The sequence below is a fragment of the Petaurus breviceps genome, unplaced genomic scaffold, assembly GCF_028583685.1.
Source record: "Petaurus breviceps papuanus isolate PSGF00001 unplaced genomic scaffold, PetGlider_PUasm1.0 90925, whole genome shotgun sequence".
Classification (NCBI taxonomy): domain Eukaryota; kingdom Metazoa; phylum Chordata; class Mammalia; order Diprotodontia; family Petauridae; genus Petaurus; species Petaurus breviceps.
In genome coordinates, this window is record NW_027187380.1 from 29086482 (window position 1) to 29113970 (window position 27489).

Below are 27489 nucleotides of genomic sequence, written 5' to 3' on the forward strand. Positions count from 1 at the left end.
ATGAAGTCACAACCTTGGTTCATGCTCTCTCCTGGACTATTACTGTCAACTCCTCATTGTTCTCACAATTTCTAGTCTCTTCCTCCTCCAAACCATCTTATACACAGACGTTAAATTAATACTTCTAAGGCACAGTTCTCTTCCCTGCTTGAGAAGCTCCAGAAGCTTTCTGAAGTAAGAAGAAAAGGGATTTTTCCACAGTTCATTCAGAATAAACAGGATGACCAGTATACCTTCAGAGATGAGGTACAGTGGAGATCTTAATTAGGGCCCTGGAAAAAGCCAATGAAAACAGGAGAAAAACACAAGAGGGGGTTAAAATGAGAAATAGCTATGTATACCTTCTGGGATAGATTTTTTTTTTTAAGTAGAGAGAAGTTGCTAGAAAATGGAAAGACCTCTCTTGTGAAAGGTAGGCATATAGTCTATAGTGGTGGTATATATATACATATATATACACACACACACACACACACACACACATATATATACACACACATATATAGTGTATAGTGATTTACAAAGGGTGGTAAGGTTGTCTGAAGCAATGAAGAATGAAACCAGAAAGGGATATAAAATTTGACCTAAAAGTTAATGGAAGTCAAAGTAGGAAAAGAAGGATAGAAATGAAGCCAAGAAGATGAATAAGGAAAATGATTTTAATAGCAATATGAGAATGACCAACGAAGTTATAATGGAAGAAATGAATGGTTGATATCTATAAATAAAGACTAATTGTGTTTAGGATATGAAAAGGGTAAAAGGAGCTCTATTATATTAAGAGCATATGCCTGGGGAAACAAATAATGATAACACCTCCAACAGTAAGAGGTAGATGGGTAAAGAAAAGGCACCAATTATAAATACCTGAGATGGAGGGGACACCCACTTTCACCCTCCACCCGACAGAGATGAATTCCTTACCACTTCGTCTTAGAGTGTGGAGTTCCCAAGATGCCCACTTGAGCTGGTTAACCATGGGCTGGACTTGGAGGCTTATAGACTCCTGATCTGCTCCTTGAAGTACCATCTCTTCCTGATTTTGTTGATGAAATGAGACCTGGAAACATTTAGATTTCGTTGGGGTTGGAGCCAATCATGGTAGTAATAAGAACACAAATCACAGAAAGAAGAGACTATGTGGAAAAATATCTCAGGGACAAAGGATGGAAGAATTAGAATTTCATTCCTTTTCCTAGAACAATGGGCAAATATGGCAGACAAGAAGAGAAAACAGACAAGACTATATGTTTCTAACTAGTTGAAGGGGAGATAGAAATTCAGAAAATTTCCCCCCATTATTATATGACCCCTTGTCATATGAACCTGCTCTCCTGGTCCATCAATCTCCCTTTCCAAATCTTCCAGCACAGTTACTGCCTCCTCTCCATTCTCTGGTTGATGCTTTTGTACTAAGGTCTGGAGTTCTTTGGGCAGAATTGCCAGGAACTGCTCTAGCACCAGCAGCTCCAAGATCTGCTCCTTTGTATGCATTTCAGGCCTCAGCCACAGATGGCAAAATTCCCGAAGTTGACTCAGGGCCTCACGGGGCCCAGGTGAATCCTGGTAGCCAAACTGCCTGAAACGCTGCCGAAATGTTTCTGGGCTATAGCAGTTGTTCCAGTGGAGGTTGGGTTCCTGCTCACAGGTATGGATTTCCTCCTCTTCCATCTTCACTATTAGAATCCTATCTTGTTCCTCTGGCATTTGTGAAATTAGCATCGAAGTCTCCCTTACTTTTGCAGACATTCTGATTTAGAAGAGCTGATGCCAAGATCTGCTGGGATATAATCTTCACAGAAATTAATTTCTCTTTGTAGGTAGCCCCCAGGTACTGTGAAAGAAATTGGAAATGCAGACAAATGCTGAGAACTAAGAACAAAGAATATCAAACTAAGCATTGCTTCTGGTCTTGACATAGTTAAATTCTAGTCTATGGTTTTCTCTAAGAGAAAGAATTCTTACAGAATCACAGAATTTTAAGAGTTAGAAGGAACCATGGAAGTTAGTTATTTCAATCCTAGCTAAATATGAACCCCATCTACAATACTGCCAACAAATTGTCATCCAGTCTCTGCCTAAATATCTTTAGTGATGGGAAATTTTCTACATCATGAGGGGGCCCATTCCATTTTCAGACAGTTGACAAAGATTATTTTAATTAGATCCCTATTCTGCTCAAATCAGTATTAATCAGCTTAGTGATTCCATGGGGTAGTGATTGTTAGCAATTATTAGTGATATATATATCAAATAATATACATTTAATCTAGCCAACTAACAGGAATTACATATATTAATACATATTTTACATATCTTAGGTATAGGAATAATTAGATAAGGTTAGATAGATTTTTTCTTAGAATAGGACCCAAACTTAAAACTACAAGCTAGAAGTTCACTGTTCACTAACCTGTTAGGAAATTCACTTCCCTAACTATAAGAATGCTGACTAGAGGACCACCATCCTTTTAGGTAATGAGTACATGACCAAAACCAGCCTGTATGGGATGTCTTGATATGATATGGAAGATCCCCAACTTTATTTTTATGCCTTCAGATCTCCCTCTCCTGCCCAACAATAGCAGGGACCCATCTTTTGACTATTTAGTGGAGATGATCCTTGTCTTACCCATCCTGTGACCACCTATGCTGATGTATCATTTCTGGCCCTCCTGGAGGGTCAAAAGAATGGTCTATCATCCAATGAAACTCTATATTTTACTTTGCCTCTTCTGAGTGTCTAGATACCAAGTCCTATAAAATTAAGGCCCTGGGGAAAGGAGGCACCTCAGAAAGATCTGAGGGTCCTATTCATTGAAGGGTCTGGACTCTTTAAAAAATAGTTAATGGCTTAGAGCTCTGCCTCACTTATTTTTCTTGTAGACTAGATAATTTTGGAGCCCACACAGTTTTAATTATCAGTAAACTTTTCCTTATAACTAAGATGAAATTTTTCTCCCACTCACTATGCCAGTTCTAACCTATGGAGCCATGGAGAATAAATTTAATTCTCCCCTTTCACAGAGTCATTAAAAATATATGAAGATCACAATTAAGTTCCCCTAAAGTTTTTCTTCTCTTAGCTAAAAATTTCCAGTATTTTCAACTGATCCTTATGAGGCACAGCTATAAAATTATAGCATTATTAGGTTGCAGTTTGTCATCATCTCTCAAAAAGTATAGTAGCAACTGTATGCATTTAAAAAATTTTTGTTTTAATACAATACATACCGCCCCAAGTACCTTAACAAAGTTCAATCTCTGGAAACAGCAAAATTGCCTAAAGTGTAATTTTGATTGACAATAAATGTCAGTGTCCACTTTTGAAATTTACTAATCGTTAAAAGGAAGGAGGATATGTGCCTTAACTATGGTAGTATGGTATCAACAATGTTCACTGTGTACGGATGCAATTTTGGAGATGGTGTAAATCCAGGGAGACTTCACCAAAGGAGATCTGAATTCCCTCATAAAAAGAAAAAAGTTGGGGAAAAATGGGAAGGATTAATGGAATTTCAAAACATCATCTCTGATATTTTATCTTTTAAAAAAAAGTATACAAAGACATAAAAAATGAAGATCTCCTCATGATGACTCAAGAAAATTTGGAGCTGCAAGGATGATACTCGGCAAAATTAAATTCTAATCATAAATCACTGAAAGATAAACAAGGATATTATATCATACTAAGAGGTACTATAATAAAGGAATACCAATTTTGAATACATGTACACCAAATAATATAGTAAATCATATATCAGGAAAGATCTTCCAGAAGAAACAGAAAATTAATAGTAGTATATCTAACAGCTTCTTATCAGAACAATAAATCAAAGGGAAAAGTATAAATAAGAACAGGAAAATAAATAGAACGGACAGAACTTAATGAAAAAGAAAAAAATATATACTTTTCCCCCCAAGTATACATAAAAGGGTCATAAAATTGATCATAGCTCATTTTAAAAGACCTAAGAGGGCAAAAATATTATATACAACACCTATAAACTACAATTCAATAAAGGTACAAATAAATACTAATTAAAATCTGGTTGTTGTTTTTTTTTTTCCTGTAAGAAATCACATTCTGGGCGGCCAAGTGGCACAGTGAGTAGAGCGCTGGCCCTAGAGTCAGGAGGACCTGAGTTCAGATCCAGCCTCAGACACTTAACACACACTCACAAAAACTAGCCGTGTGACCTTGGGCAAGTTACTTAACGCCAATTGCCCTCCAAAAAGCCAAAAAAAAAAAAAAAAAGCACATTCTGTGATGCCCTTATTCACTACTCCTCTCATGCCCTTTAGTTCACACAGCCAGGGATAGTCAGCACATTCATTGCTACTTCTAGATCTATATCCTCTTTCACTAGATCCTCTTTCACTCAACAACCTCTTTTTCTGAAGTTCACACCATGCAATTATATAATTTGTTTAAGTTCCTATCATCTACTGATGTCAAAAACACCTTCCAGCTTCCTCAATTACTTCAGTATCTGGCTTGAAAGCTTCCTTTCAATGGTCTAAGCAGAAAGAATTGAAATTTTTATAGACACACACCTGTATTTGTTTAATTATTTTCAGCTGTGTCTGACTCTGTGACCACTTTGGGGGTTTACTTGGCAAAGATACTGGAGTGATTTGCCCTTTCCTTCTCCAGCTCATTTAACAGATAAGGAAACTGCGGGAAACAGGGTTAAGTGATTTGCCCGGGGTCACACAGCTAGTATGTATCTGAGGTCAAATTTGAACTCAGGTCTTCCCAACTCCACTGCTCTATCCACTGTGCCATTTCGCTACCGCATACAAGTGTATATTCACAAATACATATAAACACACACAACAATTTTCAAATTATTTACTGTTATCCTTGATGACGTCAATATTTATGATAATCTACCCTTCTAATATCCTGGTCCCCAGTTCATGAATTCTACCTTACGTACTCCTAAGAGGAATAAAATCACATAACTTGGGACCACCCCAAATTATTCCACTTTCATTATTAGTGGAGTCTAAAATTTCCCTCTGATCACAATCACCTAATTTCTGGCTTCCCTGATGCCTGATTTTTTAAAACTGCTATTCAAACTTGTGACACCTCCAGGCTCTCACAATGCCATTTGATCTACCTATTCAATTATCCCTCTCCTGGTTTCAATTTCTTCACTTTATAATCTTTACTCATTCTCTCTCTAGTAATTTTATCCATCCCTGAATCCCTTGTTCTTGCCCTACAAACTGCCAACCTTTTTTTAGCCCCATAATTTGCCTTTTCTTCTTCTATTTCCAAGGTGCCAAGGGCTGCTAGAGGTAATTCCAAAACAATGCTGACTTGGTCCACTACGAATTCATGCTATCTAATAATCCTCACTGCCTCATGGCAATTATTTTATTTATATCCAGTCAACTCCATTATATTCTCATACCAGCTATTCCTAGCATTCTCTTTGACAATGCAATGACAGCCCACATTTCTCCTCTTTCAGTAAATGATCTCACCTAAATAAATCAACTAATACTTACACTACTAGAATTAATCATAGCTACCATATATGGTGCTTTAAGGTTTGCAAATAGTCCCATTTTATAGAAGAGGAAATTAAGGCAGTGGTTAAGTGACTTGTCCAGGGTCACACAGCTAGTGTATGAGACCACATTTGAACTCAGGTTTCCTGACTCCAGATCCAGGGTTCTAGATCTACTGCTCCACCTAGGAACCTCAACCAACACCACTTAAGCACTCACTATGTTCCAAACACTATACTAGGCGATGGGGACACAAAAAGAAAAATGAAATACTCCCCTTAACGAGGGAATCTCACTAGTGAAACTTCCTCCTTTACAAAAAGACTTATGCCATCTTTCTGGAGGTAACATCTTTACTGGAAAACAACAACAACCCTATATCCTCACTCATCCTCTCCTTTACTTAGAAGATAAAGTGGTTGCCCTCCTAGCCAAAGCTAAACCTTCTACTTATGCATCTTATCTCATATAACTCCATCAACCATTACCCTTCTCTCATCATTCTCTTGCTTTTACTGGTTCTTTCTTACTGCCTACTAACAAGATTTTCTTGAACCTTTTTTTAAAAAACTTCTTGAACATCCCACCTTGTTTAAGTTGTTGTTCTATCTCTCTTAACTTTTTGTTGCTAAATTTCCAGAAAAAAATAGTTTATATTCATTGTTTCTATTACCTTCCCACCAACTCAATCCTCAACCCCCAGGAACCTGACTTCAATGTCAAACACTTAACTTAAACTGTTGCCTTAAAGATCAAATCTAACAAATTGTTATTGGTCTCCATTTTTTTTTCCTTTCTGAAGTTTGCTATATTTTATATCACCTCTTGCTATTTTCTACTCTTTGGCTTTTGTGACCTTTTTTGGTCTCTTAGTTCTCCCTCCTACTTGTCTCATCATTCTTTCTCAGCTATCCTCATGTTGGCTCTGAAGCTAGGTGTCCTTTAAGCTTTTCCCTTCAGCTCACTTTTCTTTTCTCATCAATTCCCATGACTTCAATTATCATCTCTATGAAGATGACTCCCCTAAACCTCCCTACCATAAAATTAGGTCAGCAAACAATTGCTCTGTGCCAAGCACTACCTAAACTACCGAGAACACAAAGAAGCAAACTCGTTCTTGCTCTTCAGTTCAGAGTTTAAAAGGAGATAGAACATTTAAACTATGTACAAAGAAGCTAAATACAGAATTAATTAGAAATACGAATAGAGAAGGAAAGCGCTAGAATTAAGAAAGATAAGGAAAAGCTTCCTTGGAAACTGGGGCTTTAGCTGAGACTTAAAGAAGTCCAAGCTAGGAGGTAAAGATGAAGACAGAGAGAATTCTAGGCATAGAGGAAAGCCATTGAAAATGTATGGAGTTGGGAGATGAAGTGTCATATTCAAGGAATAGAAAGAAATCCAGTGTCACTGAATTGCAGAGTATGCAGGAGATGGGGAATATGATACAAAAGATGGAAAATAGTGGGGCAGAGCCAAGATAGCAGACTAAAAGCAGGAACTTGCTTGAGCTCCCCCTCTAACCACCTCCAAAACCTGTAAAAAATGATTCTAAACAAATTTTAGAGATACAGAACCCACAAAGTGACAAAGAGAAACAAATCTTCCTGCTGAAGGAAGCCTGGCAGGCCGACAGGAAGGGTATATCACACCAAGCTGGGAGCAAAGCGTAGTTCTGCGTGAGCCGTGCTGGGCCAGACCAGCCACAGCAGACTTCAGGGGACTGATACGCTATGGTGGTTTCCAAACTTCTCAACCCATAAATGCCAAAGAGAAAGTAAAAGGTCAGTGGGGAACTCTGTTGGAACTGGGTGAGAGAAAAGCACTGTTTGGTCCCTGCCCCCAGGGTGGCAGAGGTGGCAGCAGAGGCTGCAGATGCTACTGTTTGGCTACCTCCTGAGCTCTAGGCCTACACATTGTAGGGGGACCACGAGACTGTTCAGAGGGTAATTGCTCTTGCTTTGACCTGTTTGGATCTGGGTTGCAGTCTTGGGTGGTGGTTCTGAGGTGAGGAGCGCTAGTGTGGAAGAGCTTGCTGAGACTGTGGAGAGGCAGTCATCCTCACAGTTCTGAGGTAGATGCCTAGAAAAAGCTCTGACAACAGTTGCGCAAAACTCCAGAACTTTGGAACACAGCATGCTCCACTCTGGAAGCAGAGTTCCACCTTAGCAAAGAGCTCAAAAGTCAAGTAATTGGCTGGCAAGATAAGCAAACACAGGAAGCGAAATCAAACTATAGATTTGTTTTTTGGTGACAAAGACAATCAAAAGATAGAACCAGAAGAAGGCAACAAAGTCAAAACTCCTGCATCAAAAGCTTCCAAGAAAAATATGAAAAGGGTTTGGAATATGATATTCCAGAGGTCAAAGGAGCTAGGATTAAAACCAAGAATCAACTACCCAGCAAAACTGAGTATAATACTTCAGGGAAAAATATGGTCATTCAATGAAATAGAGGATTTTCTGAAAAGACCAGAGTTGAACAGAAAATGTGACTTTCAAATATAAGAAGCAAGAGAAGCATGAGAAGGTAAACAGAAAAAGAAGAAATCATAAGGAATTTATTAAAGTTGAACTATTTACATTCCTACATGGAAAAATGATAATTGTAACTCATGAGACTTTTTTCAGTATGAGGCTGGTTGAAGTCAATATATATGTATACATAGATATATGTATGTATAGGAAGGTATATATGTGTATATATATATGTGTGTGTGTGTGTATATGTGTGTACATGTATACATGGACAGAGGGCACAGGATGAGTTGAATATAAAGGGATGATATCTAAAAAATAAAATTAAGAGGTAAGAGATGAATATATTGGGAGAAGGAGAAAGGGAGAGATAAATGGGGTAAATTATCTCACATAAAAGAGGCAAGAGAAAACTGTTACAATGGAGGAGAAGAGCAGGAAGGTGAAAGGGAATGAGTCAAACTTACTCTCATTGGAAATGGCTTAATGAGGGAATAACATACACACTTAATTGGGTATCTTACCCTACAGGAAAGTAGGGAGGAAAAAGATAAGAGGAGGGATGATAGATGGGAGGGCAGATTGAGGGAAAGGGTAGTTAGAAGCAAACATTTTTGAAAAGGGACAGGGTCAAAGAGAAAATAGAATAAATGGGGGGAGGGATAGGATGGAGGGAAATATAGTTGGTCTTTCACAATATAACTACTATAGTACAACCTATATTAAATTGCTTGTCTTCCCAGTGGGGGTGGGTGAGGAGAGAAGAAGGAAAAGAATCTGGAACTCAAAGTTTTAAAAACAAATGTTAAAAATTGTTTTTTACATGCAACCAGGCAATAATATGTACAGACAATGGGGTACAGAAATCCATCGAGCCCTACAAGAAAGTAAGGGGGGAAAAGGTTAGGATATGAGACAGAACAGACTGGGGGAAGGGGTATCCATTAGGCTTGCTATCTTGGGGTCGGGGGTAGGGGAGAGACAGAGAAAATTTGTAGCTCAAAATTTTGTGGAAATGAATGTTGAAAATCAAAAATAAATAAATAAAAATTTTAAAAAGACTGTAAAGTAGGAAGAAAACTGGTTATGAAGGACTTTGAATATCAGAGAATTTTATATTTGACAGTGGAGATATTAAAAAGCCACTGGAGTTTATTGAGTAGGGGAGAAACACAATCAGATCTGTGCTTTAAAAAAAAATCAATCTGATAGCTGAGTAGAGAGCGGACTAGAGGGAAAAAAACCTTGAGTCAAAGAGACCAACTAAAAGGTTACTGCAATAGTCTAAGCATGAGGTGATGAGTGACTGTAACAGATAGGGTAGTGTCAGTGTTAGAGGACAGAAGGGGATATGTGCAAGATATGTGACAAGGGTAAAACTGACAGGACTTGTCAACAGATTTGATGGGTGATAGGGAGAGTGAGAGAGAGGGTGGAGAATTGAGGCTGACACCTAGATAGTGAGCCTGGGTGACTGGATGATGATGATGGCACCCTCAACAGTAATAGGGAAGTTAAGAAAGAGGAAAAGGCTTGGAGTAAATGAGTTAGTTCAGTTTTAGACATGGTAAGTTTTGGTTGTCTTAAAGGACATCTAATTTAAGATGTCCAATATGCAGTTAGAGATATGAGTCTAGAGGCCAGGAGAGGTTAGGGCTGGATAAACAGATGTGAGAAATCATCTGCACGATGATAATTGAATCCATGGGAGCTGATGAAATCATATAGAACAGAGGAAATCATATAGAACAAGTCTGCACCATCTGTGGCCTGCCAAATGATTTCCTCTATATACAAAGGATATTTTCCTCTACATTTTTTTAGGGTCACCTGAAATCCTTTAGCATACTGCAAGTTGTATAGCCTGGTATAGAAGGATAGAACTTTGGGGAATGCTGGTACTTTCACTTTGGAGAGAGGACTGGACTTTGCTCATTCCTGTCCTTAATCTGCTTCTGACACTGGACTTCAATATGACGCCTCAGCTGCCTTCTTTCTCTGGTGTCCTTGACAATAAGAATGAAGTCAGGAAGAACAGAGGGTTCTGGGGAAAAAGTGATGAATTGTTTCGGATGTACAAAGTTTGAGTTGTCTACAGGCTATTCAGTTTGAGAAGTGAAACAGTCAGCTGAATGTGCAAGTCTGGAAGTCACCTGTGAGAGCTGATGAGATCACAAAGCAAAACAGTACAGAAGAATATGAGAAAAGGGGCCAGCCCTGGGGGATACCTACCATAAATAGGAGCAATCTGAATGGAGATAGAAGAGTGTATCAACAGTGACAAAGGCTACAAGGAGGTCAAGAAGAAGGAGGACTGAGAAAAGGCTATTAAATTTGGCAACTAAGAGGTTACTATTAACTCTGGAAAGAACCGTTTCAGATAAAGTCCAAGGCTAGAAATGGAGGCACTGATTGTAGATGGCCTTCTCAAGGAGTTTAGTCACTAAAGGGTGGAGAAATATGGGATAACCGCTAGTGAGGATGGGAAAATCAAGTGAGGGTTTCTTTGAGGGTGGGCAAGATATAGGTATGTTTGTAAGCTGTATGGAAACAGCAAATATACAATGAGAGATGGAAGATATAAGAGAGAGAGCAGGAATTATAGAGGGAATAATCTGCTGGAAAAGATGGGATGGAACGACATATAGTTCAGGGGTTCAAAATCAATGGAATGGATAGGGTATGGCAAGGTAGGAGTCTGTTAACATTGAAGAATGAGTTCAAGCAAGTTGTCAGCATCCCCAGAGGTTTGGCCTCTAGGTCTAGTCCACTCAGGACATTAGACATAGCAATGTATCTGGAAGCCTGGGGGTGAGGTGGGTGGAAGGATATTGCTTGGGGGGCTTGGAGGGAAGCTCAGATGAGGGAATTAGTGAGAGGAGCTCAATAGAATGGCACTTCTCTGGCAGACAGGTTTAGGCAGATGATGTACTGAGGGAGTTTGACTGAATGGTATTTTTCTTCTTGTCAGGAAGGCAGGCCAGTGTAGGAGACTGGCAGAAAGAACACAATAGAATGACTTTTCTCTTTCTGGTGGAATAAATATGAATGAATGGTGTTTCTGTCCTTCCCAGACAGGCAAGCAAGTTGGAAAGAGCATGATGGAATGGTGCTTCTCTCCTTTTCCTGATGGTAAGGCAGGCCAGGACCATGTTCTGGAGTTATCCAGCTACAATTATTTCCTGGAGTTGTGGGAATGGAAGTCAAACTACCTGATGGCCATTTCTACTTAGACCTCATCATTTACCTCAAAATTATCCATTTCCCTCAACTTTCCTATTTCTACTGATCATACTACCATCTTTCTTATTCAAATTCATGACCTTGGAGTAATCTCTGACTCTTCCATCAACTTAACCTCCTATATCTAATCAGTTGTTAAATTCTATCAATTCTAGCCCACAGTATCTCTTGCTTGTGCCTGGGGTAGACCAAGCCTTCACCAGTAGATCTCCTCTCTTCCATACTGATTGTGGACTTATCTCCCAATGGTTCAAATACTCTTATTCTCCCTAATGATACTAAATCCCCAACTGCTAAAGCACAAACAATCCTTTCTAACCCCAGCTGATCATTAAATCATTCTCATTTACCCCAACCCTACCCCACCATGTCACACTCCATTTCTGTCCTTTTCTACTGTGCCCTCTTGAAGTCCTTCTCCATACTTAAGAAACTTCCTTTCATTTTAGGCCATCTCTCCTTCCTCCTTCTATCTTCTGACACTCAATTCTGGCACTCCCCACCCATATGACTCTTTTTCCAGTACTGGTTGCATTTTCATTCATTCCCCTCAATTCACTAGTCCTGGTGAGGAAGTCAAAATACTCCTTTTTCTTCAATGCCACTTCCAGACAATACCTCTATGCCAATATACCTCTACACTTACACCTTACACTTACAATACACCTCATACACTTGAACTTGCCATCACCCATAAATGTTTCACTTCCATCTTCAAAAACTCTGAAATAGCTTTATCTGACCATAATCTTTCACTATTTCACCTTTCCCTGTATTTTACTATCTCTAACCCCATTGTCCTTCCTCACCATGACCTCTAACCTCTTAACCCCTCTCCTTTCTCAGACCATGAATTATGCCATAGTTTGGTTACTCTTTTGTCCTTTCCCAATTTTGATGCATTGGTAAACAAGTTCTATCTTCTACTCTTTAATCCATTTTTCCCTAGATTACCATCAATCTAGATTACCATCACTATATGCTTCTGCAACTACCTGAATGCTACTTAAAAGAACTAGAGGAAGTCATGAAACCATGTTGACTTGAGTCCACTACAAATTTGTCATTTAATTTCTTTTTTTTTTTTTAAAGCAATCAGGGTTAAGTAACTTGCTCAAGGTTACACGGCCAGTTATTTCTGGGTGTGGTGCTGAGTATCTCAGCCCAGATTTGATCCAGGTCATCCCGACATTGGAGCCAGTGCTCTTAGTCTTGTCATTTAATTTCAATTGGCTCCTCACTTCTGTAAGGAAATACACAATCCTTCTGCTCTTTCCTAATCAATTTTTTATCTCATTCAACTCAGCAGCTGTTATAAACCTTTTCTTCTTTGTCTATAAAACACTTCCTTCTGATACCCTTTCAGTTGAGACCTTGATTTTTATTTCACCCCCAATTTGAATCCATTTATGAAAAGTTCCCTTTTCTCCTCATATCAAACACTATCTCCTCCTTCACTGTAGTCACTAATGAAAAGGTTGCCTTTCTCCAAAGCCAAGCCCTCTACCTCTCATCCTCCCCCATATTCTCCAGAAGATAACTTCCACTTTCATCCCTTTTACTTTCTTTCTTTAACTGGTTCCCTCCCCTCCCTCCAGGACCTGCCTACAAAAATACCAAAGTCTCGGCCATCCTAAAAAGTTTTTTGATAATGCAACTCAATAATGCAGTGTTACATAAACAAACAAACAAAAAAAAACCAAAACCTGATAAATTACTTAGCAAAGAACTACTTGATAAGAAGTGCTGGAAAAATGGGAAAGCGGTATGGTAGAAATCAGGCTTAGACTAATATTTTATACCAGGGTTGTCATACTTAAATATGATCCTTCAGGGAGCTGCATATTGATTCAGAAACTACAAATTAACATTATCTTGTACTATAATTTGTTTATTTTGTTAAATATTTCTCAATTACATTTTAATCTGATTCTGGTGTTTTGCAACTCTGTCAGACTACTTTCTACAAAAAATTCACAATGGATAGGTTGTTCTATATGACTACACTATAACAAATTAGAAGGGAAGCAGATTGGATACCTTTCATAGCTATTAGTAGAAGAGATATTCTTAATTAAACAAGGGTCAGAGGCTTTTGGGGGGAGACGACCCTATTTTCAGGTTCAAATTCTCTTCCTCCTACCTTTCCCTACCCCCTCCCTCTTGGACACCCTCATTGAGAAAGCAAGAAAAAAATCTATTGGGGCAGCCAGGTGGTGCAGTGTGTAAGAGCACCGGCTCTGGCATCAGGAGACCCGGGATTGGTTCTGGCCTCAGATACTTGGCACCCACACAAAATAACTGGCCATGTAACCTTGAGCAAGTTACTTAACCCCAATTGCTTTAAAAAGAAAAAAGAAAAAATCTACTACAAATATGTATAGTCAAACAAAACAAATTCCTGCATTGGGTATGTCCACTCCCACCCCCATCCCTTCTAATCAAAGTTTACATCCTTCTATCTGAAAGTAAGTGACGTGTTTCAACATGAGTCCTCTGGAATTGTGGTTGGTCACTGTGCTGATCACAGTTCAAAGTCTGTCAAAGTTGTCTTTATAACATGGTTACTACATAAATTATTGTTATTATGTAGATTATTCTCTTGGGCCTACTCGCTTCACTTTGTTGTTTTGTTTTTGTTTTTTGGAGGGGGAAAGGGCTATTGGGGTTAAGTGACTTGAAGGAATAGGTCCAAACAAGGATGCAGGAGCTGGCAATCTGAGGTGGGTCTAAAGTAGGAATAGCTTCTAGAGCACTGGAGAAGATCCCAGGATTCAGAAAGAATCCAGAGGCCAATACTGGGGCTGATACAGGACTTCTCAGGAAGGGAGGAGGCCAGAGATATAGTTGGTAAAAGAAATGAGTAAGGAAACAAAGTTGAGCTTTTGAACCTATTACTTTATTAAATAATCCATGCCAATTGTATTTGTATGTAACAAACTGAGACCAGGGCCCTTCCTCAGCTTAGGACGGGCCTCTGAATACAGAGGGAGACAGATTTTTATACATTAAAAGTCAATCAAATAAGGCCAGTTAATTAAAAGGAACAATTAACTAGGCTACATCACTAGGTAATTTGATTTCTACTTTGAGGAAAGATTAGAGACTTTCCGAGATGGGAGTGGAAGAGCGAATAGGTCCAGTTTGCTGAAATCAGTTCCCTTTTTACTCAATTATGGGTCTAATGTCTGGCCTGTTAGAAAATTTTATTCAATTGTGGGAATTGTGAAAGGCCTTTGTTGCATTTTTTGACCCTTGCCCTGCAGGGATGTGAAGCTGTTACTTAGAGATCCTTACCTATGGACCTATGTTATGCTGACCAAAAACTGAGGAAATCAGAAGTAAGCAATAAGAAAAATGAGGGAGAGTAAAAAAAACCCCAAAAACCTGAAAGTTCAAAAGATTACAGGAAGAAGAAATCTCAAAGACCTTGAACATAAAAAGAACCTACAGGGGAGTGGGTAAGAAGAAACAGGGAAAGATTGAAAAGGGAAGAAAAGACAGGAGGTTGTACTTTGGAAGTGGGAGAGTTCCACTGATGAATACTTCCATAGGTGAGGAGAAATGGAGACTTTACACTGGATGACATCTAAGGGTTTGGTCTATTTGTGAAGAGAGTGGGGAGTTGGAACTTCTGGGTATAAGTAGTACCTGGAAGGGTGGCAGACCATGGACCCAAGGATGAGATTTCCAGAAAAATGTAGAAAAACACAAAAAGAAGATATAGATCAGTGTGGGCAGGGAGGTACCTTACCATGGGACCATATCTTCTTTGACATCTGCAATAATTGGTACTGTTCTGAGAGAAGCGCAATGGAAAAGGGGAATATATGGGGTAAGCCCTACAAGGTAGTAGAAGAAAGTGCCAAAAGGTCAGAGCTTAGAAAGAATGCCTTAGAAACTTTGATTGTAGGTAGAACACAGAGAAAAGTAAGAGACCATGGTCTAGAGTAAATAGAAAGAGATAATGAAGAGTGGAAGAAATCCTTTTTCAAAAGGGGCACAAAAAATTCAACTAAAAAAAACCAAACCCTAATGAACAGGACTAGCTAAAGGGGAGGAGAGGAAGGGAAATCTAACTGACTAAGAGGAAAAAATAACAGATGGAAATATATAACAGATAAAAGCAGGAGAGAGGAACTAATAAACAAAACCCTAAAGGAAAACAAGAAGAGAGTCAGAGGAACAAGGTCATCTTAAAAATATTAAAGTAACTAAAAGAACATAATGCTGTGATTACAGCAGAAGAAGGGGGGAGTAATAACTTGGGGGAAACCTCTCAACGTTAGAGACAGATGGAGGAAAATATAAACCTAAGACTTATGTGAGCAAAGTGAAATGAGCAGAACCAGGAGAACACCATACACAGTAACAGCAGTATTGCATGATAATGTATTGTAAATGATTTAGCTATTCTCCAAGACAATTCTGAAGGACTTATGAGGAAAAATTCAAACTCCATCAGTTTGGGGTTTTATTTTTGGTGGACAACCAAAAAGAAAAAAGCTGACGGAGTTCAAATGCATATTGAGGCATACTTTTAAACCTTTATTATTATTGGGGTCTTTTTGGATTGTTTTTTCTTTTGTGACATGTCTATGGAAATGATTTACATGACCACACATGTATAATATATATCGAATTGCCTGCTGTCTCAAGGAGGGGAAGGGGAGGAAGTGAGGCAGAGAATTTGGAACTCAAAACTTTTAAAAACGAATGTTGGAGGGCGGCTAGGTGACACAGTGAGTAAGAGCGCTGGCCCCAGAGTTGGGAGGACCCAGGATCGGTTCCAGCCTCAGATACTTAACACCCACACAAAAAATAACTGGCCATGTAACCTTGGGCAAGTTACTTAACCCCAATTGCTTTCAAAAAAAAAACCCAAAAACCAAAATGTTGGGGCAGCTAGGTGGCTCAGTGGATAGAGTACCAGCTCTGGGAGCCAGAGGACCTGATTTCAAATCCAGCCTCAGACACATACTAGCTGTATAACCCTCGGCAAATCACTTAACTGTGATTGCCTCCAAAAAAAAGAAAAGAAAAAATTGTTTGTTTACATGTAACTGATAAAATAAAAATTTAATGCAAAAGAAAAATTGCTCATTAAATATGCCATTCTACCTCTTGACTCTGTCTTTGTATAAGTTGTCTCTCAGGCCTGTAATGTCTTTTGTCCTTACCTCCACATCCTAGAATTCTGAATTACTTCAAAGCTCTGCAAACATGCCACTACCTATAAAGTGGCCTTTGCTGACTCTAGTCCCTCCCCAATTGTTTTTTAAAAATATTCTTTGTATTTACTAATCTGCCAGTTTCCCCCACCCACCCAAATTGAATGTAAAGTACTAAAGGGCACAGACTGTTTCATTTTTTGTTTTGACTAGCATAGTGCCTGACACACTTAATAAATGTTTGATAAATGGAATTTAATTATATTGAAAACTATATTACCACTAGGATGCCTGCAAAGGTGGAGCTGGAGGGGTTTTAGTGATCAACCTCCTAATTTTCCAGATGAAGAAACAGAAATGTAAAATGATTTGGTAGTTGGGAGCAGAAGCAATTCTCCTAAACAGAAGTCACAAAAATCTCAGTTCAACATTTTTTCCACTATATTGAGGATGGTTTCAAATGTCCTTCTTTTCACTCTTTTCAAGTCATTTACTTTCCTCTCAACAATATAACTCATTGATTTCTTCTTACTCCCTTCATCTCTCATTGAAATGTCTAGGCAACATTTCTAAGCAGTCCCTAAGATCCTTGTATAATTGGAACTATGGTCATTTCCAGAGAATTCCTATGAATTAAGAGGTCCAGCCTATATCTGAGCCCACTATAGGAAGTTCATTCTTCCCCTCAAAGCTACCCAATAACTATCTATGATACATATAAGATCAGTGGATGGTGTTTTTTGGTCTGAGGAAACTGTCACTCCTCATTCAGCCAAGAAGTTGCCCAAAGGACATAAGCTTACCAGGCTTCAAGTATTCTAAGGAGGAGGCAGTGCCAAGATGGCAGAATAAAGGCAGGGATTTGCCTGAGCTCTCCCTCAAACCGTTTCAAATACCTTTAAAAATGACTATAAACAAATTCCAGAGCAGCAGAACCCACAAAAAGAGGGAGTGAAACAAATTTCCAGCCCAAGACAACTTAGAAGGCCAGCAGGAAAGATGTGTTGCACCAAGGTGAGAGAGAAGCATAGTGTAGCAGAGGCCACACCAGCACAGCCCAAGCCCTCACAAATAAGGAGCTGATCTTGTGAGTGATGAAATCAACAGGGGCAGCAGCTACTTCTGGAGCTCTTAGCTCAGACAGTAAGGGGGTCAAACATAGTTCTGAAGATTACAGGGATCTTTTTGTTAGCATTGAGGCAGGATTCTGTTGCTTTGCTCATACTTGGATCCAGGTCACAGTCCTGGGTGGCAGTTCCAGGGCAAAAAAGAGTGCTTGTGGTCTCTCACAGACCACAGCATAGGCCAGGAGGGTAGTAAACACCTCTCCTTAGATCATACCACCTTGGAAGAACTGAAAACTTAACAGGTTCCTACAGGTTCCTGTTCTCTGAAAACAGTTGCACAAAACCCCTGAACAATGCACCCTCCACCCTGGAAGCACAGCTCTACTTTAACAAAGAATTATATCAATTAAAAGGTTGGAGAAATGAGTAAACAATGAAAAAAAAACCCGCTGACTATTGAAAGTTGCTATGTTGACAAGGAAGATCAAAATACACGCTCAGAAGATGACAATAAAGTCCAAGTTCCTACATCCAAAGCCTCCAAGAAAAACATGAGTTCATCACAAGCCATGAAACAGCTCAAAAGCTTGATTTTGAAAATCAAGTAAGAGTAGTAGAAGAAAAAATGGGAAGAGAAATGAGTGATGCAAGAAAACCATAAAAAAGGTCGACAGTTTTATTAAGAAACACAAAAAATAATGCAGAAAATAATACCTTAAAAAAGACTAGGCCAAAAGAGGTCCAAAAAGCCAATGAGGAAAAGAATGCCTTAAAAAGAAGAATTGGGCAAATGGAAAAGGAGGTCCAAAAGTTTACTGAAGAAAATAATTCCTTAAAAATTAGAATGGAGCAAATGGAAGCTAATGAATTTATGAGAAATCAAGAAACAAACAAAACCAAAAGAATGAAAAAATAAGGGGTGGCTAGGTGGCGCAGTGAATAGAGCACTGGCTCTGAAGTCAGGAGGATAGGAGTTCAAATCCAGCCTCAGACACTTAATACACTTAATAGCTGTGTGAATTTGGGCAAGTCACTTAACCCCAACTGCCCTCCAAAAAAGCAAAAAAAAAAAAAGAATGAAAAAAAAAAAGAAGACAATGTGAAATATCTCAATTGAAAAACAACTGGCCTGGAAAATAGATCCAGGAGACATAATTTAAAAATTACTGGACTTCCTGAAAGCCATGATTAAAAAAAAAAAAAGAGCCTAGACATCCTCTTTCAAGAAATTATCAACCAGAAGAGAAAATAGAAATTGAAATAATTCACTGATCACCTCTTGAAATACATCCCAAAATGAAAACTGTCAGGAATATTAAAGTCAAATTCCAGAGTTCTCAGTCAAGGAGAAAATACTGTAAGCAGCCAGAAAGAAACAATGGAAGTAGGGTAGAATCACAGTCAGGAAACACAAGATTTAGCAACTTCTACATTAAAGTATCAGATGGCTTAGAATATGATATTTCAGAGAGCAAAGGAGTTAGGATTACAACCGACAGTCACCTACCCAGCAAAACTGAATATAATCCTTCAGGGGGAAAAATGAACAATGAGATAGAGGATTTTCAGGCATTCTTAATAAAAAGACCCAAGATGAATAGAAAATTTGACTTTTAAATATAAGACTCAAGACAAACATAAAAGGTTAAACAGGAAAGGGGAAACCATAAGGTACTTAATAAGGTTAAACTGTTTATATTCCAGCATGGGAAGATATTTGTAACTCATAAGACTTTTCTCATTATTAGTGTAGTTAGAAGGAGTGTACACAGACACACACAGACACACACACATACAGAGACAAAAAGACAGGGAGGGAGAAAGGGGTGGGGGTGGGGGAGAGAGAGGACACATGTGTGAGTTGGATAGGGAAGGGATGATATCTAAAAAGTAAAATGAAAGGGTGAGAGAGGAATGTACTGGGAGAAAGAGAAAGGCAGAGGTAGAATAGGCTAAATTATCTCATAAAGGAGGCAAGAAAAAGCTTTTACAATGGAGGGGAAGAGGTGGGAGATGAGGAGGAGTTAGTGAACCTTACTCTCATCAGTATTGGCTCAAAGAGGCAATAACATACACAACTGGAGGAGTAGAAACAGGGCTTCCACTGGGCTCCAACTCCCACTACCTCCAATTCATGTAAAAGGTGACTCTGAACAAACTTTGGAGCTAGAGAACCCACAAAATGACACAAAGAACCTCCCGCTGATGACAGCCCGGCAGGCTGGCAGGGAGCAGCCAGCACAGCACTCTGGGAGCCCACCCCAGCCCTGAGTAAGCCGGAGGTTTTAGCCCAAGGACGGGCCTGACCAACCACTGGCTAGAGGGACTTCAGATCATGAGCAGCTGTGGTGGTTTCCAGAATTATCAACCCATAGATGCTAAGGACAAAGTGAGAGGTCAGTGCAGTGTGGACTTTGGGATCCAGTAGTTGGGAGTGCAGTCGACCTTTATCCCCTGGAGGGAAAACCTGCTGAGGCACCACAGCCACCGCCACGTGGCAGCTTTAGCTCCTGGCCTGAAGACTATAGGGGGACCAAGCAACCAGTCTGAAGGGTAATTGCTCTTGCTTTAACCTGCTTGGATCTGGATTGCAATCTAGGGTGGAGGTCCTGGGGTGTGTGACCACCTTGCCAGAGCATGTGGAGGCTTCAGAGAGGGCACCCAACTAATACCTTTGGCAGCTGAGAAAACCCTAGCGTTTGGTACGAAGCTCCCCTATCCGGTAGCAGAGCCTACTGTGGCAAAAAGATCACATCAAGTAACTGAGTGACAACATGAGTAAACAAGGGAAGCAAAGCAAACAGAGGAATCCAACATTAGACTCCTATTTTGGGGACAAAAAGGATCAAAGCATGGAACAGGAGGAAGACAGTGAAGTCAGAACTCCTACACCAAAAGCTTCCAAGAAAAATACGAGTTGGTTACAGGCCATAGAGGAGCTCAAAAAGTTTTTGAAAATCAAATAAGAGAAGTTGAGGAAAAATTGGGAAGAGAAATGAGAACGATGCAAAAAAATTATGGAATGAGAGTCAACAGCCTGACTGAAGAAAATACCTTAAAAAGTAGACTAACTCAAATGGGAAAAGAGTCTCAAAAAGGCAATGAGGAGAAGAATGCCTTAAAAAGCTGAATTTGCCAGATGGAAAAAGAATCTCAAAAGCTCACTGAGGAGAATCATTCCTTCAGAATTAGATTGGAGCCAATGGAAGCTAGTGACTTTATGAGAAATCAAGATACTATTAAACAGATCCAAACAAATGAAAAAATAGAAAGTAATATGAAATATCTCATTGGGAAAACCACTGACCTGGAAAATAGATCCAGGAGAGGGAATTTAAAAATTATTGGACTACCTGAAAGCCATGATCAAAAAAAGAACATAGAAATCATCCTTAAGAAATTCTCAAGGAAAATTGCCCTGATGTTTTAGAACCAGGGGGCAAAATAGAGGTTGAAAGAATCCACCAATCACCTCCTGAAAAAGATCCCAAAAAGAAAACTCCTAGGAATATTATAGGCAGGTTCTGAAATTCCCAGATCAAGGAGAAAATATTACAAGCAGCCAGGAAGAAACAATTTGAATATTGTGGAAACATAATCAGGATAACACAGGATCTGGCAGCTTCTAGATTGAGGGATCAAAGGGCTTGGAATATGATATTCCAGAGGTCAAAGGAGCTGGGATTAAAACCAAGAATCACCTACCCAGCAAAACTGAGTATCATGTTTAAAGGGAAAATATGGTCATTCAGTGGAATAGAGGACTTTCAAGCATTCTTGAGGAAAAAACCAAGAATTGAATAGAAAATTTGACATTGAGATACAAGAAGCAAGAGAAGCTTGAGAAGGCAAACAGTGAAAAGATCATAAGGAACTTATCAAAGTTGAACTATTTACATTCCTACATGGAAAAACGATAATTGTAACTGATGAAATCTTTCTCATTATAAGAACAATTGAAAGGCATAGAAATGTGCATATATACATATATACATACACACACACTCACATACATATATATGTTTATATAGGAGGGTATATGGGGGTATGAATACATATGTGAATGTGTACAGGTATGCATAGATAAGAGGGCACAGGACCAGTTTAACGGGAAGGGATGATATTTAAAAGGTGAAATTAAGAGGTGAGACAGGAATATAATGAGAAGAGATGGGGAGAGACAGTTTGGGGTAAACTATCTCATATAGAAGAGGTAAGGGAAAATGGTTACAATGGAGGGGAAGAATAGGAAGGCAAAAGGGAATGGGTCAAATTTATTCTCATTGAATTTGGCTTAGGTAGGGAATGACATACACACTAAATACGGTATCTCACCCTACAGGAGAATAGGGGGAAGGGGATGAGAGGGGGGATGATGGAAGGGAGGGCAGGCTGGAGGAGAGGGAAGTTGGAAACCCCCATTTTTGAAAAGGGACAGGATCAAAGTAGAGAATAGAAAAAGTGGGAGGTGGGATAGGAGGGAGGGAAATATAGTCAGTCTTTTACAATATATCTACTGTGGAAATGTTTTGTATAGCTACACATGTACAACCTATATTAAATTGCTTATCTTCCCAGTAAGGATGGGTGACAAGGGAGGAAGGGAATGAATCTGGAATTCAAAGTTTTAAAATAAAAAGTTTTATTTATTTATATATATATGTATGTATGTATGTATATGTATGTATGTGTATATATATATATATACTATTATCAATATTATTTTACATGTAAATGGAAAATAAGATATACAGGTACTGGGGCACAGAGATCCACTGTGCCCTATTGGAAAGTTAGAGGGGGTATAGGAGAAGATACGGGAGAGAGCAGATTGGAGGAGATATCCAGTGGGATTGCTATTTTGGGGTGGTGGGTAGGGGAAAAATGGGAAGAAAATTTGTAACTCAAAATCTTGCAGAAATGAACAATGTGAACTAGAAGTTAATAAAGCATTTGATTTAAAAAAAAATACACAACTGGGTACAGAACTATATCTTACCCTATAGGAAAGTAGGAGGGGAAGGGGATAAGAGAAAAGGGGGTGGGGTGATAGAAGGGAGGGCAGATTTGAAGAGGGTAATCAGAAGCAAAACACTTTTGAGGAGGGACAGGGTGAAAGGAGATATAGAATAACTGGGGACAGGGGAGGAGGGGAAGAGAAATAGGATGGAGGCTAATACAGTTAGCAATAGTTACTGTGAAAAAATTTTAAAGGTAGTTTCTCTGATCAAGGTCTTAATTTTCAAACATATAGAGAACTGAGTGAAATGTATTTTAAAAAGTCATTCCCCAGTTGATAAATGATCAAGATATGATCAGTTTTCAGATGAAGTAATCAAAACTATAGCCATATGAAAAAAATCCTCTCACTGTTAATTAGAGAAATACAAATTAAAATAATTCTGAGATACTATGTTATACCTATTAGTTTGGCTAACAGGACAGAAAAGGTAAATGACAAATGTTGGAGGGGATGTGGGAAAAATGGAGTTGTTAACGGATTCAACCATTCTGTAGAGCAATTTAGAACTATGTCCAAAAGGCTACAAAACCACGCAATAACTTAGCAATACCACTACTAGGTCTATATCCCAAAAGAGATAAAAAACCAAAAAGGAAAAGGACCTATATGTACAAAAATATTTATAGCAACTCTTCTGGGGGGTTTTGGATAACCTCAAAACTATTGGTGAGTTGGGTGGAATGTCTACCCCAAGCATATGAAGACATCCCTCAGCAAAATGGGCAGATGAGAACAATCTGTTTTAATGGACATGAAGAGGACTGAAATAGTCAGTGTGGAGTGTTTAGAGCTCAGTCAGACATCGAAGAAACCAAAGTCATCTACTGTGTTTTGGGCTATTGTCAGTAATCTTGACTTTTGTCCTACCACTACACTTCAATGACTCAGGAAAAGAGTGTGAGGGTGACATCTCTGTGCAACTCTGCCTCATTTCAATCCAATTCATGTGCAAGTCAAGACACCACCCATGATATCATAAGTCTTCTTTGAAAAACTAAGGATGAGCAACAAGTTTCTCTATCCTAAAGTCCAAGGAGTGGGAAGGAAAAGCAATGATTGAAGGAGTAGGTTCATAGAGGAAATGGAAAGGAATGGATTCAAGAATCTACATAGAAGGGTTAGCACTGGTTGAGGTTTGATTATAATGCATTAATGATCATATTGTAAAAATGTTTGTCATTTATGCAGGATATATCTGTATCTAATGAATGTCACTAGAGATTTAAGAAGTCCCTTGGAGGGGGATAAGAAGAGATAATTACTCTTTGTATCCTCAGTTTTCTCAACTATAAAAGTAGCTATATTGATATTTAATGTTCCCTTCCTTACAAAATTGTTGCAAGATCAAATAACACAGCATATGTAAAAATTTCAAAGAGATATATACATATATAGGATTAACATTATAAAATAACTTCATGGTGAAATGGGTAATGATGTTTAAATTCAAATGACAATCACTGACCAACCTTTAAATTAGTGCAGTACTCAACTGTTACTTTTTATATGCCCAATAATTGCCTTTTGTACTTTAGACTTGCTTTATTTAAACCATAAAAATCTGAGAAATCCCAGGGAAGGTATTAAAATATATTTTGGTCTATTCAGGATCATCTATTCACCTCATCCCTCCACTTCCTCCTTTATTCTTTTTTTTTTTTTTGCTTTTTGGAAGGGGGAAGGTAGGGCAATTGGGGTTAAGTGACTTGCCCAAGGTCACACGGCTAGTAAGTGTTAAGTGTCTGAGACCGGATTCAACTCAGATCCTCCTGACTCCAAGGCCGGTGCTCTATTCACTGTGCCACCTAGTCATCTCTTTTCCTTTATTCTTAATTCTTTGTGATTAGGTTTCCCAAACCTAATTGAAACTGCTCTCTCCAAAGTTACTAATAAACAATCTTCTAATTGCCAAACCTAATGGCCTTTTCTCAATTTGCATCCTCCTTGGCCTCTGCAATATTTCACCACACTGATTAATCTCTCCTGGATACTCCTTACTCTCTGGTTTTTCATGTCATGAAAACCTTTCTGATCTCTCTTCAGTTTCTTTTGCTAATTTATGATCCCTGTCATGCCCATTGACTGTGGGTATTATACAAGGCCTAGGCCCTCTTCTCCTTTCTCTTTATACTTTCTTTCTTGGGCACACAACAGTTAGTGTATATGTATGTGTGGGTGTGTATACACATACAACACATCGCAACTATGCTGGGAATACAACGAAAGGTATAAGACAATCCCTGCCTCAAGGAGCCTCACAATCTAAGCAGGGAGACAACACATAACAAGAAGCTTAAGGGGGATGGCAGGGAATGATGAAGTCATGCAACTTCATGAAGTCATGCAAGTTCATCACATTTCTCTTCATCTCCAGACCCCAGAGCCTTTAAATTGGCCATTTCCCATGTCTGTAATGTACTCTCTTCTCACCTCTGCCTCTTAAAATCCCTGATCTCCTTCAAGATTCATCTCAGCCTTTTACATGAAGCCCATCTGCAGGTGTACTCCCTCACAAAACTATCTTGTATTAATTTTGTACATATTCTGTATATTCTTTATATGATAATATTTCTACTGGAATGTAAAAGGGGGAAATTATATGAGGAGGTGTGAGTTTTGAATTGATTTTATCTTGCAGAATGATGAGTTTCTAGAGACATGATGCAGTCCAGGAAAGTACCTAGGTGGGAAATGATCTTGGTAATCTCACTAGTGCCATGGGTTTAATGACTATTTCTATGCTGATGATATCCAACCTTAAAACCTCTCCTGAGCTCCAGTTACACATCTGCCAATTGGATATTTCCACCTAGATGTTCCATTAGCATTTCAAATTCAATTTGTCCAATAAAGAACCTATTCTCTTCTCCCCACAGCCACTCACAAAAGAAAGACCCACCCTTCCTCTAATTTCCCTATTAATGTCAAGGGCATGACTAACCTTCTAGTGAACCAAGTTTGCCACTTTGGCTTTTAACCCTTGAATCCTCCCCCTCTCTCACCCCTTATATGCAACTAGTTGTCAGATGCTGTGGTTTGTCTTAACATATCATATCCTCCACTCACATAGTTACCACCCTAGCTCAGGTCCTCTTCTTCATCTCTCATCTTGGTTAGCCTACCACGTATTTAGTCTCTTTGATTCAAGTCTTTCCCTATTCCAATTCATTGTTGCACAAATGCACAGTTGCCAAAATGACTTTACTAAAGTGCAGATCAAATAATGCCACTTCCCTCAATTTACTCCAGTGGTTACCCATTGCCTCCATGATCAAATATAAAATCCTTTGTTTGATACTTAAGGCTCTTCACAACCTGATACTGTCCTACCTTCCCAGGCTTCTTAGACTTTACTCCATACTACATGATACAGCTTACTGATTATCACACTTCACTCCATTTCCAGACCCCAGTGCCTTTAAATTGGTTGTCTCCCATGCCTGCAATACACTCTCTGTCTCTTGGAATCTCTGATCTCCTTCAAGATTCATCTCAACCTTTTACATGAAGTCCAACTGCTAGTACACTCCCTCACAAAATTATCTTGCATTAATTTTGTATATATTCTATATATATTTTATATGATTCTCTGCTAGAATGTAAGATTCTTGGGAGCAGGAACTGTTTCATTTTTTGTGTTTGTATCCACAAGGCATAGCAAAGAGCATGTTAACAGGTGATTAATTAATCCTTGTTGACCAACTGACCTGTGACTCATAATTATTATGAGTTTCTAAAAGTTCCTCAAGTTCCAATAAGGAATGGGAACAAACCTCTAGGAATCTAGAATGAACCCCTGTCAGCAGAAGGTCTAGAAACCATATTTCCCATTTCTAATTCTGAGGTCTAACCCTGTCAGACCGCAAGACTTCCAGAGAGGGTGGGTTCTTGTTCTAACTTTTTTTTCCCCCAGGAAATGCTTCCCCTTTTCCTTTTATTTTTCCGTCTTAGATGTTAACGAGTGTCTGGACTAGATGGTCTTTCAGTCCATTTTAGACCTAAAATTTGGATTCTAGGATTCTTCACAATCTTGTAACCCCACAACTCTGTAAATATGTAAATGATCATAGAGTCAAGAGACTAACAGTGAAAGGAGGGAGGGGTTGGGATGCCTAACAGGACACTACAAGATTTCTAATCTTTGACGATGCAACAGAAGATAGACTAATCCCTTTAGTGCCAAGGGTAATATGTGGGGAATTCCAATGGTTTTGAGGTCTCTAGGCCCGTACTCACCTCTGATTCCAAGAAGACCCTCTGAAACGGCAGCCGTAGTATGCCCTCGCCCTAAGCGGACTACAAGTCCCAGAAGTCCCTGCTCAGGTCCCCACTTACACCCTCCCACCCCCAAAATACCCAGAATCCTCAGCGGCAAGCCCAGGTTTTCAAAGCAGCTGATAGTTCCTAAGAAGAAAAAAAGAAGGCGGAAGGTGTGTTTGGACTGCCATGGAAACACAGATTTAGTCCTTTCTCACCTCCTTCTTCAGCTTTTCCTTGGGAGCCTTCGACGTTATGCTCAGAGGTTTCTCTTCCGCTACCTACAGAGAATAAGAAGGATGCTTCCCTGGCCCGCCCCCACCGTAGACCATCCACACCCACTCCTCATTCTCACCTCTGGCCTAAGAAGGTGAAAGACCAGCTTTTCTATGTAGAAAGACCTCCAGGAAACGTTCTCCCAGAAGTAACAGTGACTATTTACTTCCGTTTCCAGGTCAACTTGCATTAGGGTGGGTTCAGATAATTACCATAGAGATGGGGGCGGGGAATTCAATTTAAACATTTTAGTTCTTCCACTGTGTGAGAAACTGCAGCTGGGGATACAAAAATGGGGGTGGGACGGTAAATGTTTACAACCAATGCACTTAAGGAAATTAAAATCAAATATGCGTTAATACATGTGCGCAAGTAAGTATAATGCAAGAAGGTGTGTAAAAGACAGAACCAAAAATGTTTTAGGAAAAGTTGAGATGGGAGAGAGCATTTTT

The 27489-nt window shown here is 39.1% G+C and overlaps 1 protein-coding gene across 1 annotated transcript in view; it reads right to left on the reverse strand.

Annotated features, from left to right (window-relative positions):
* Positions 1-27362, reverse strand: part of LOC138152650 (zinc finger protein 396-like) — a 50246-nt gene extending 22884 nt beyond the window's left edge. The window contains 3 exon segments of the mRNA XM_069076680.1: positions 925-1060; positions 1327-1834; positions 27117-27362. Of these exon segments, the coding sequence (XP_068932781.1) occupies positions 925-1060; positions 1327-1749 (559 nt within the window). The 5' untranslated portion in view covers positions 1750-1834; positions 27117-27362.
* Between the last annotated feature and the right edge of the window lie 127 nt (positions 27363-27489).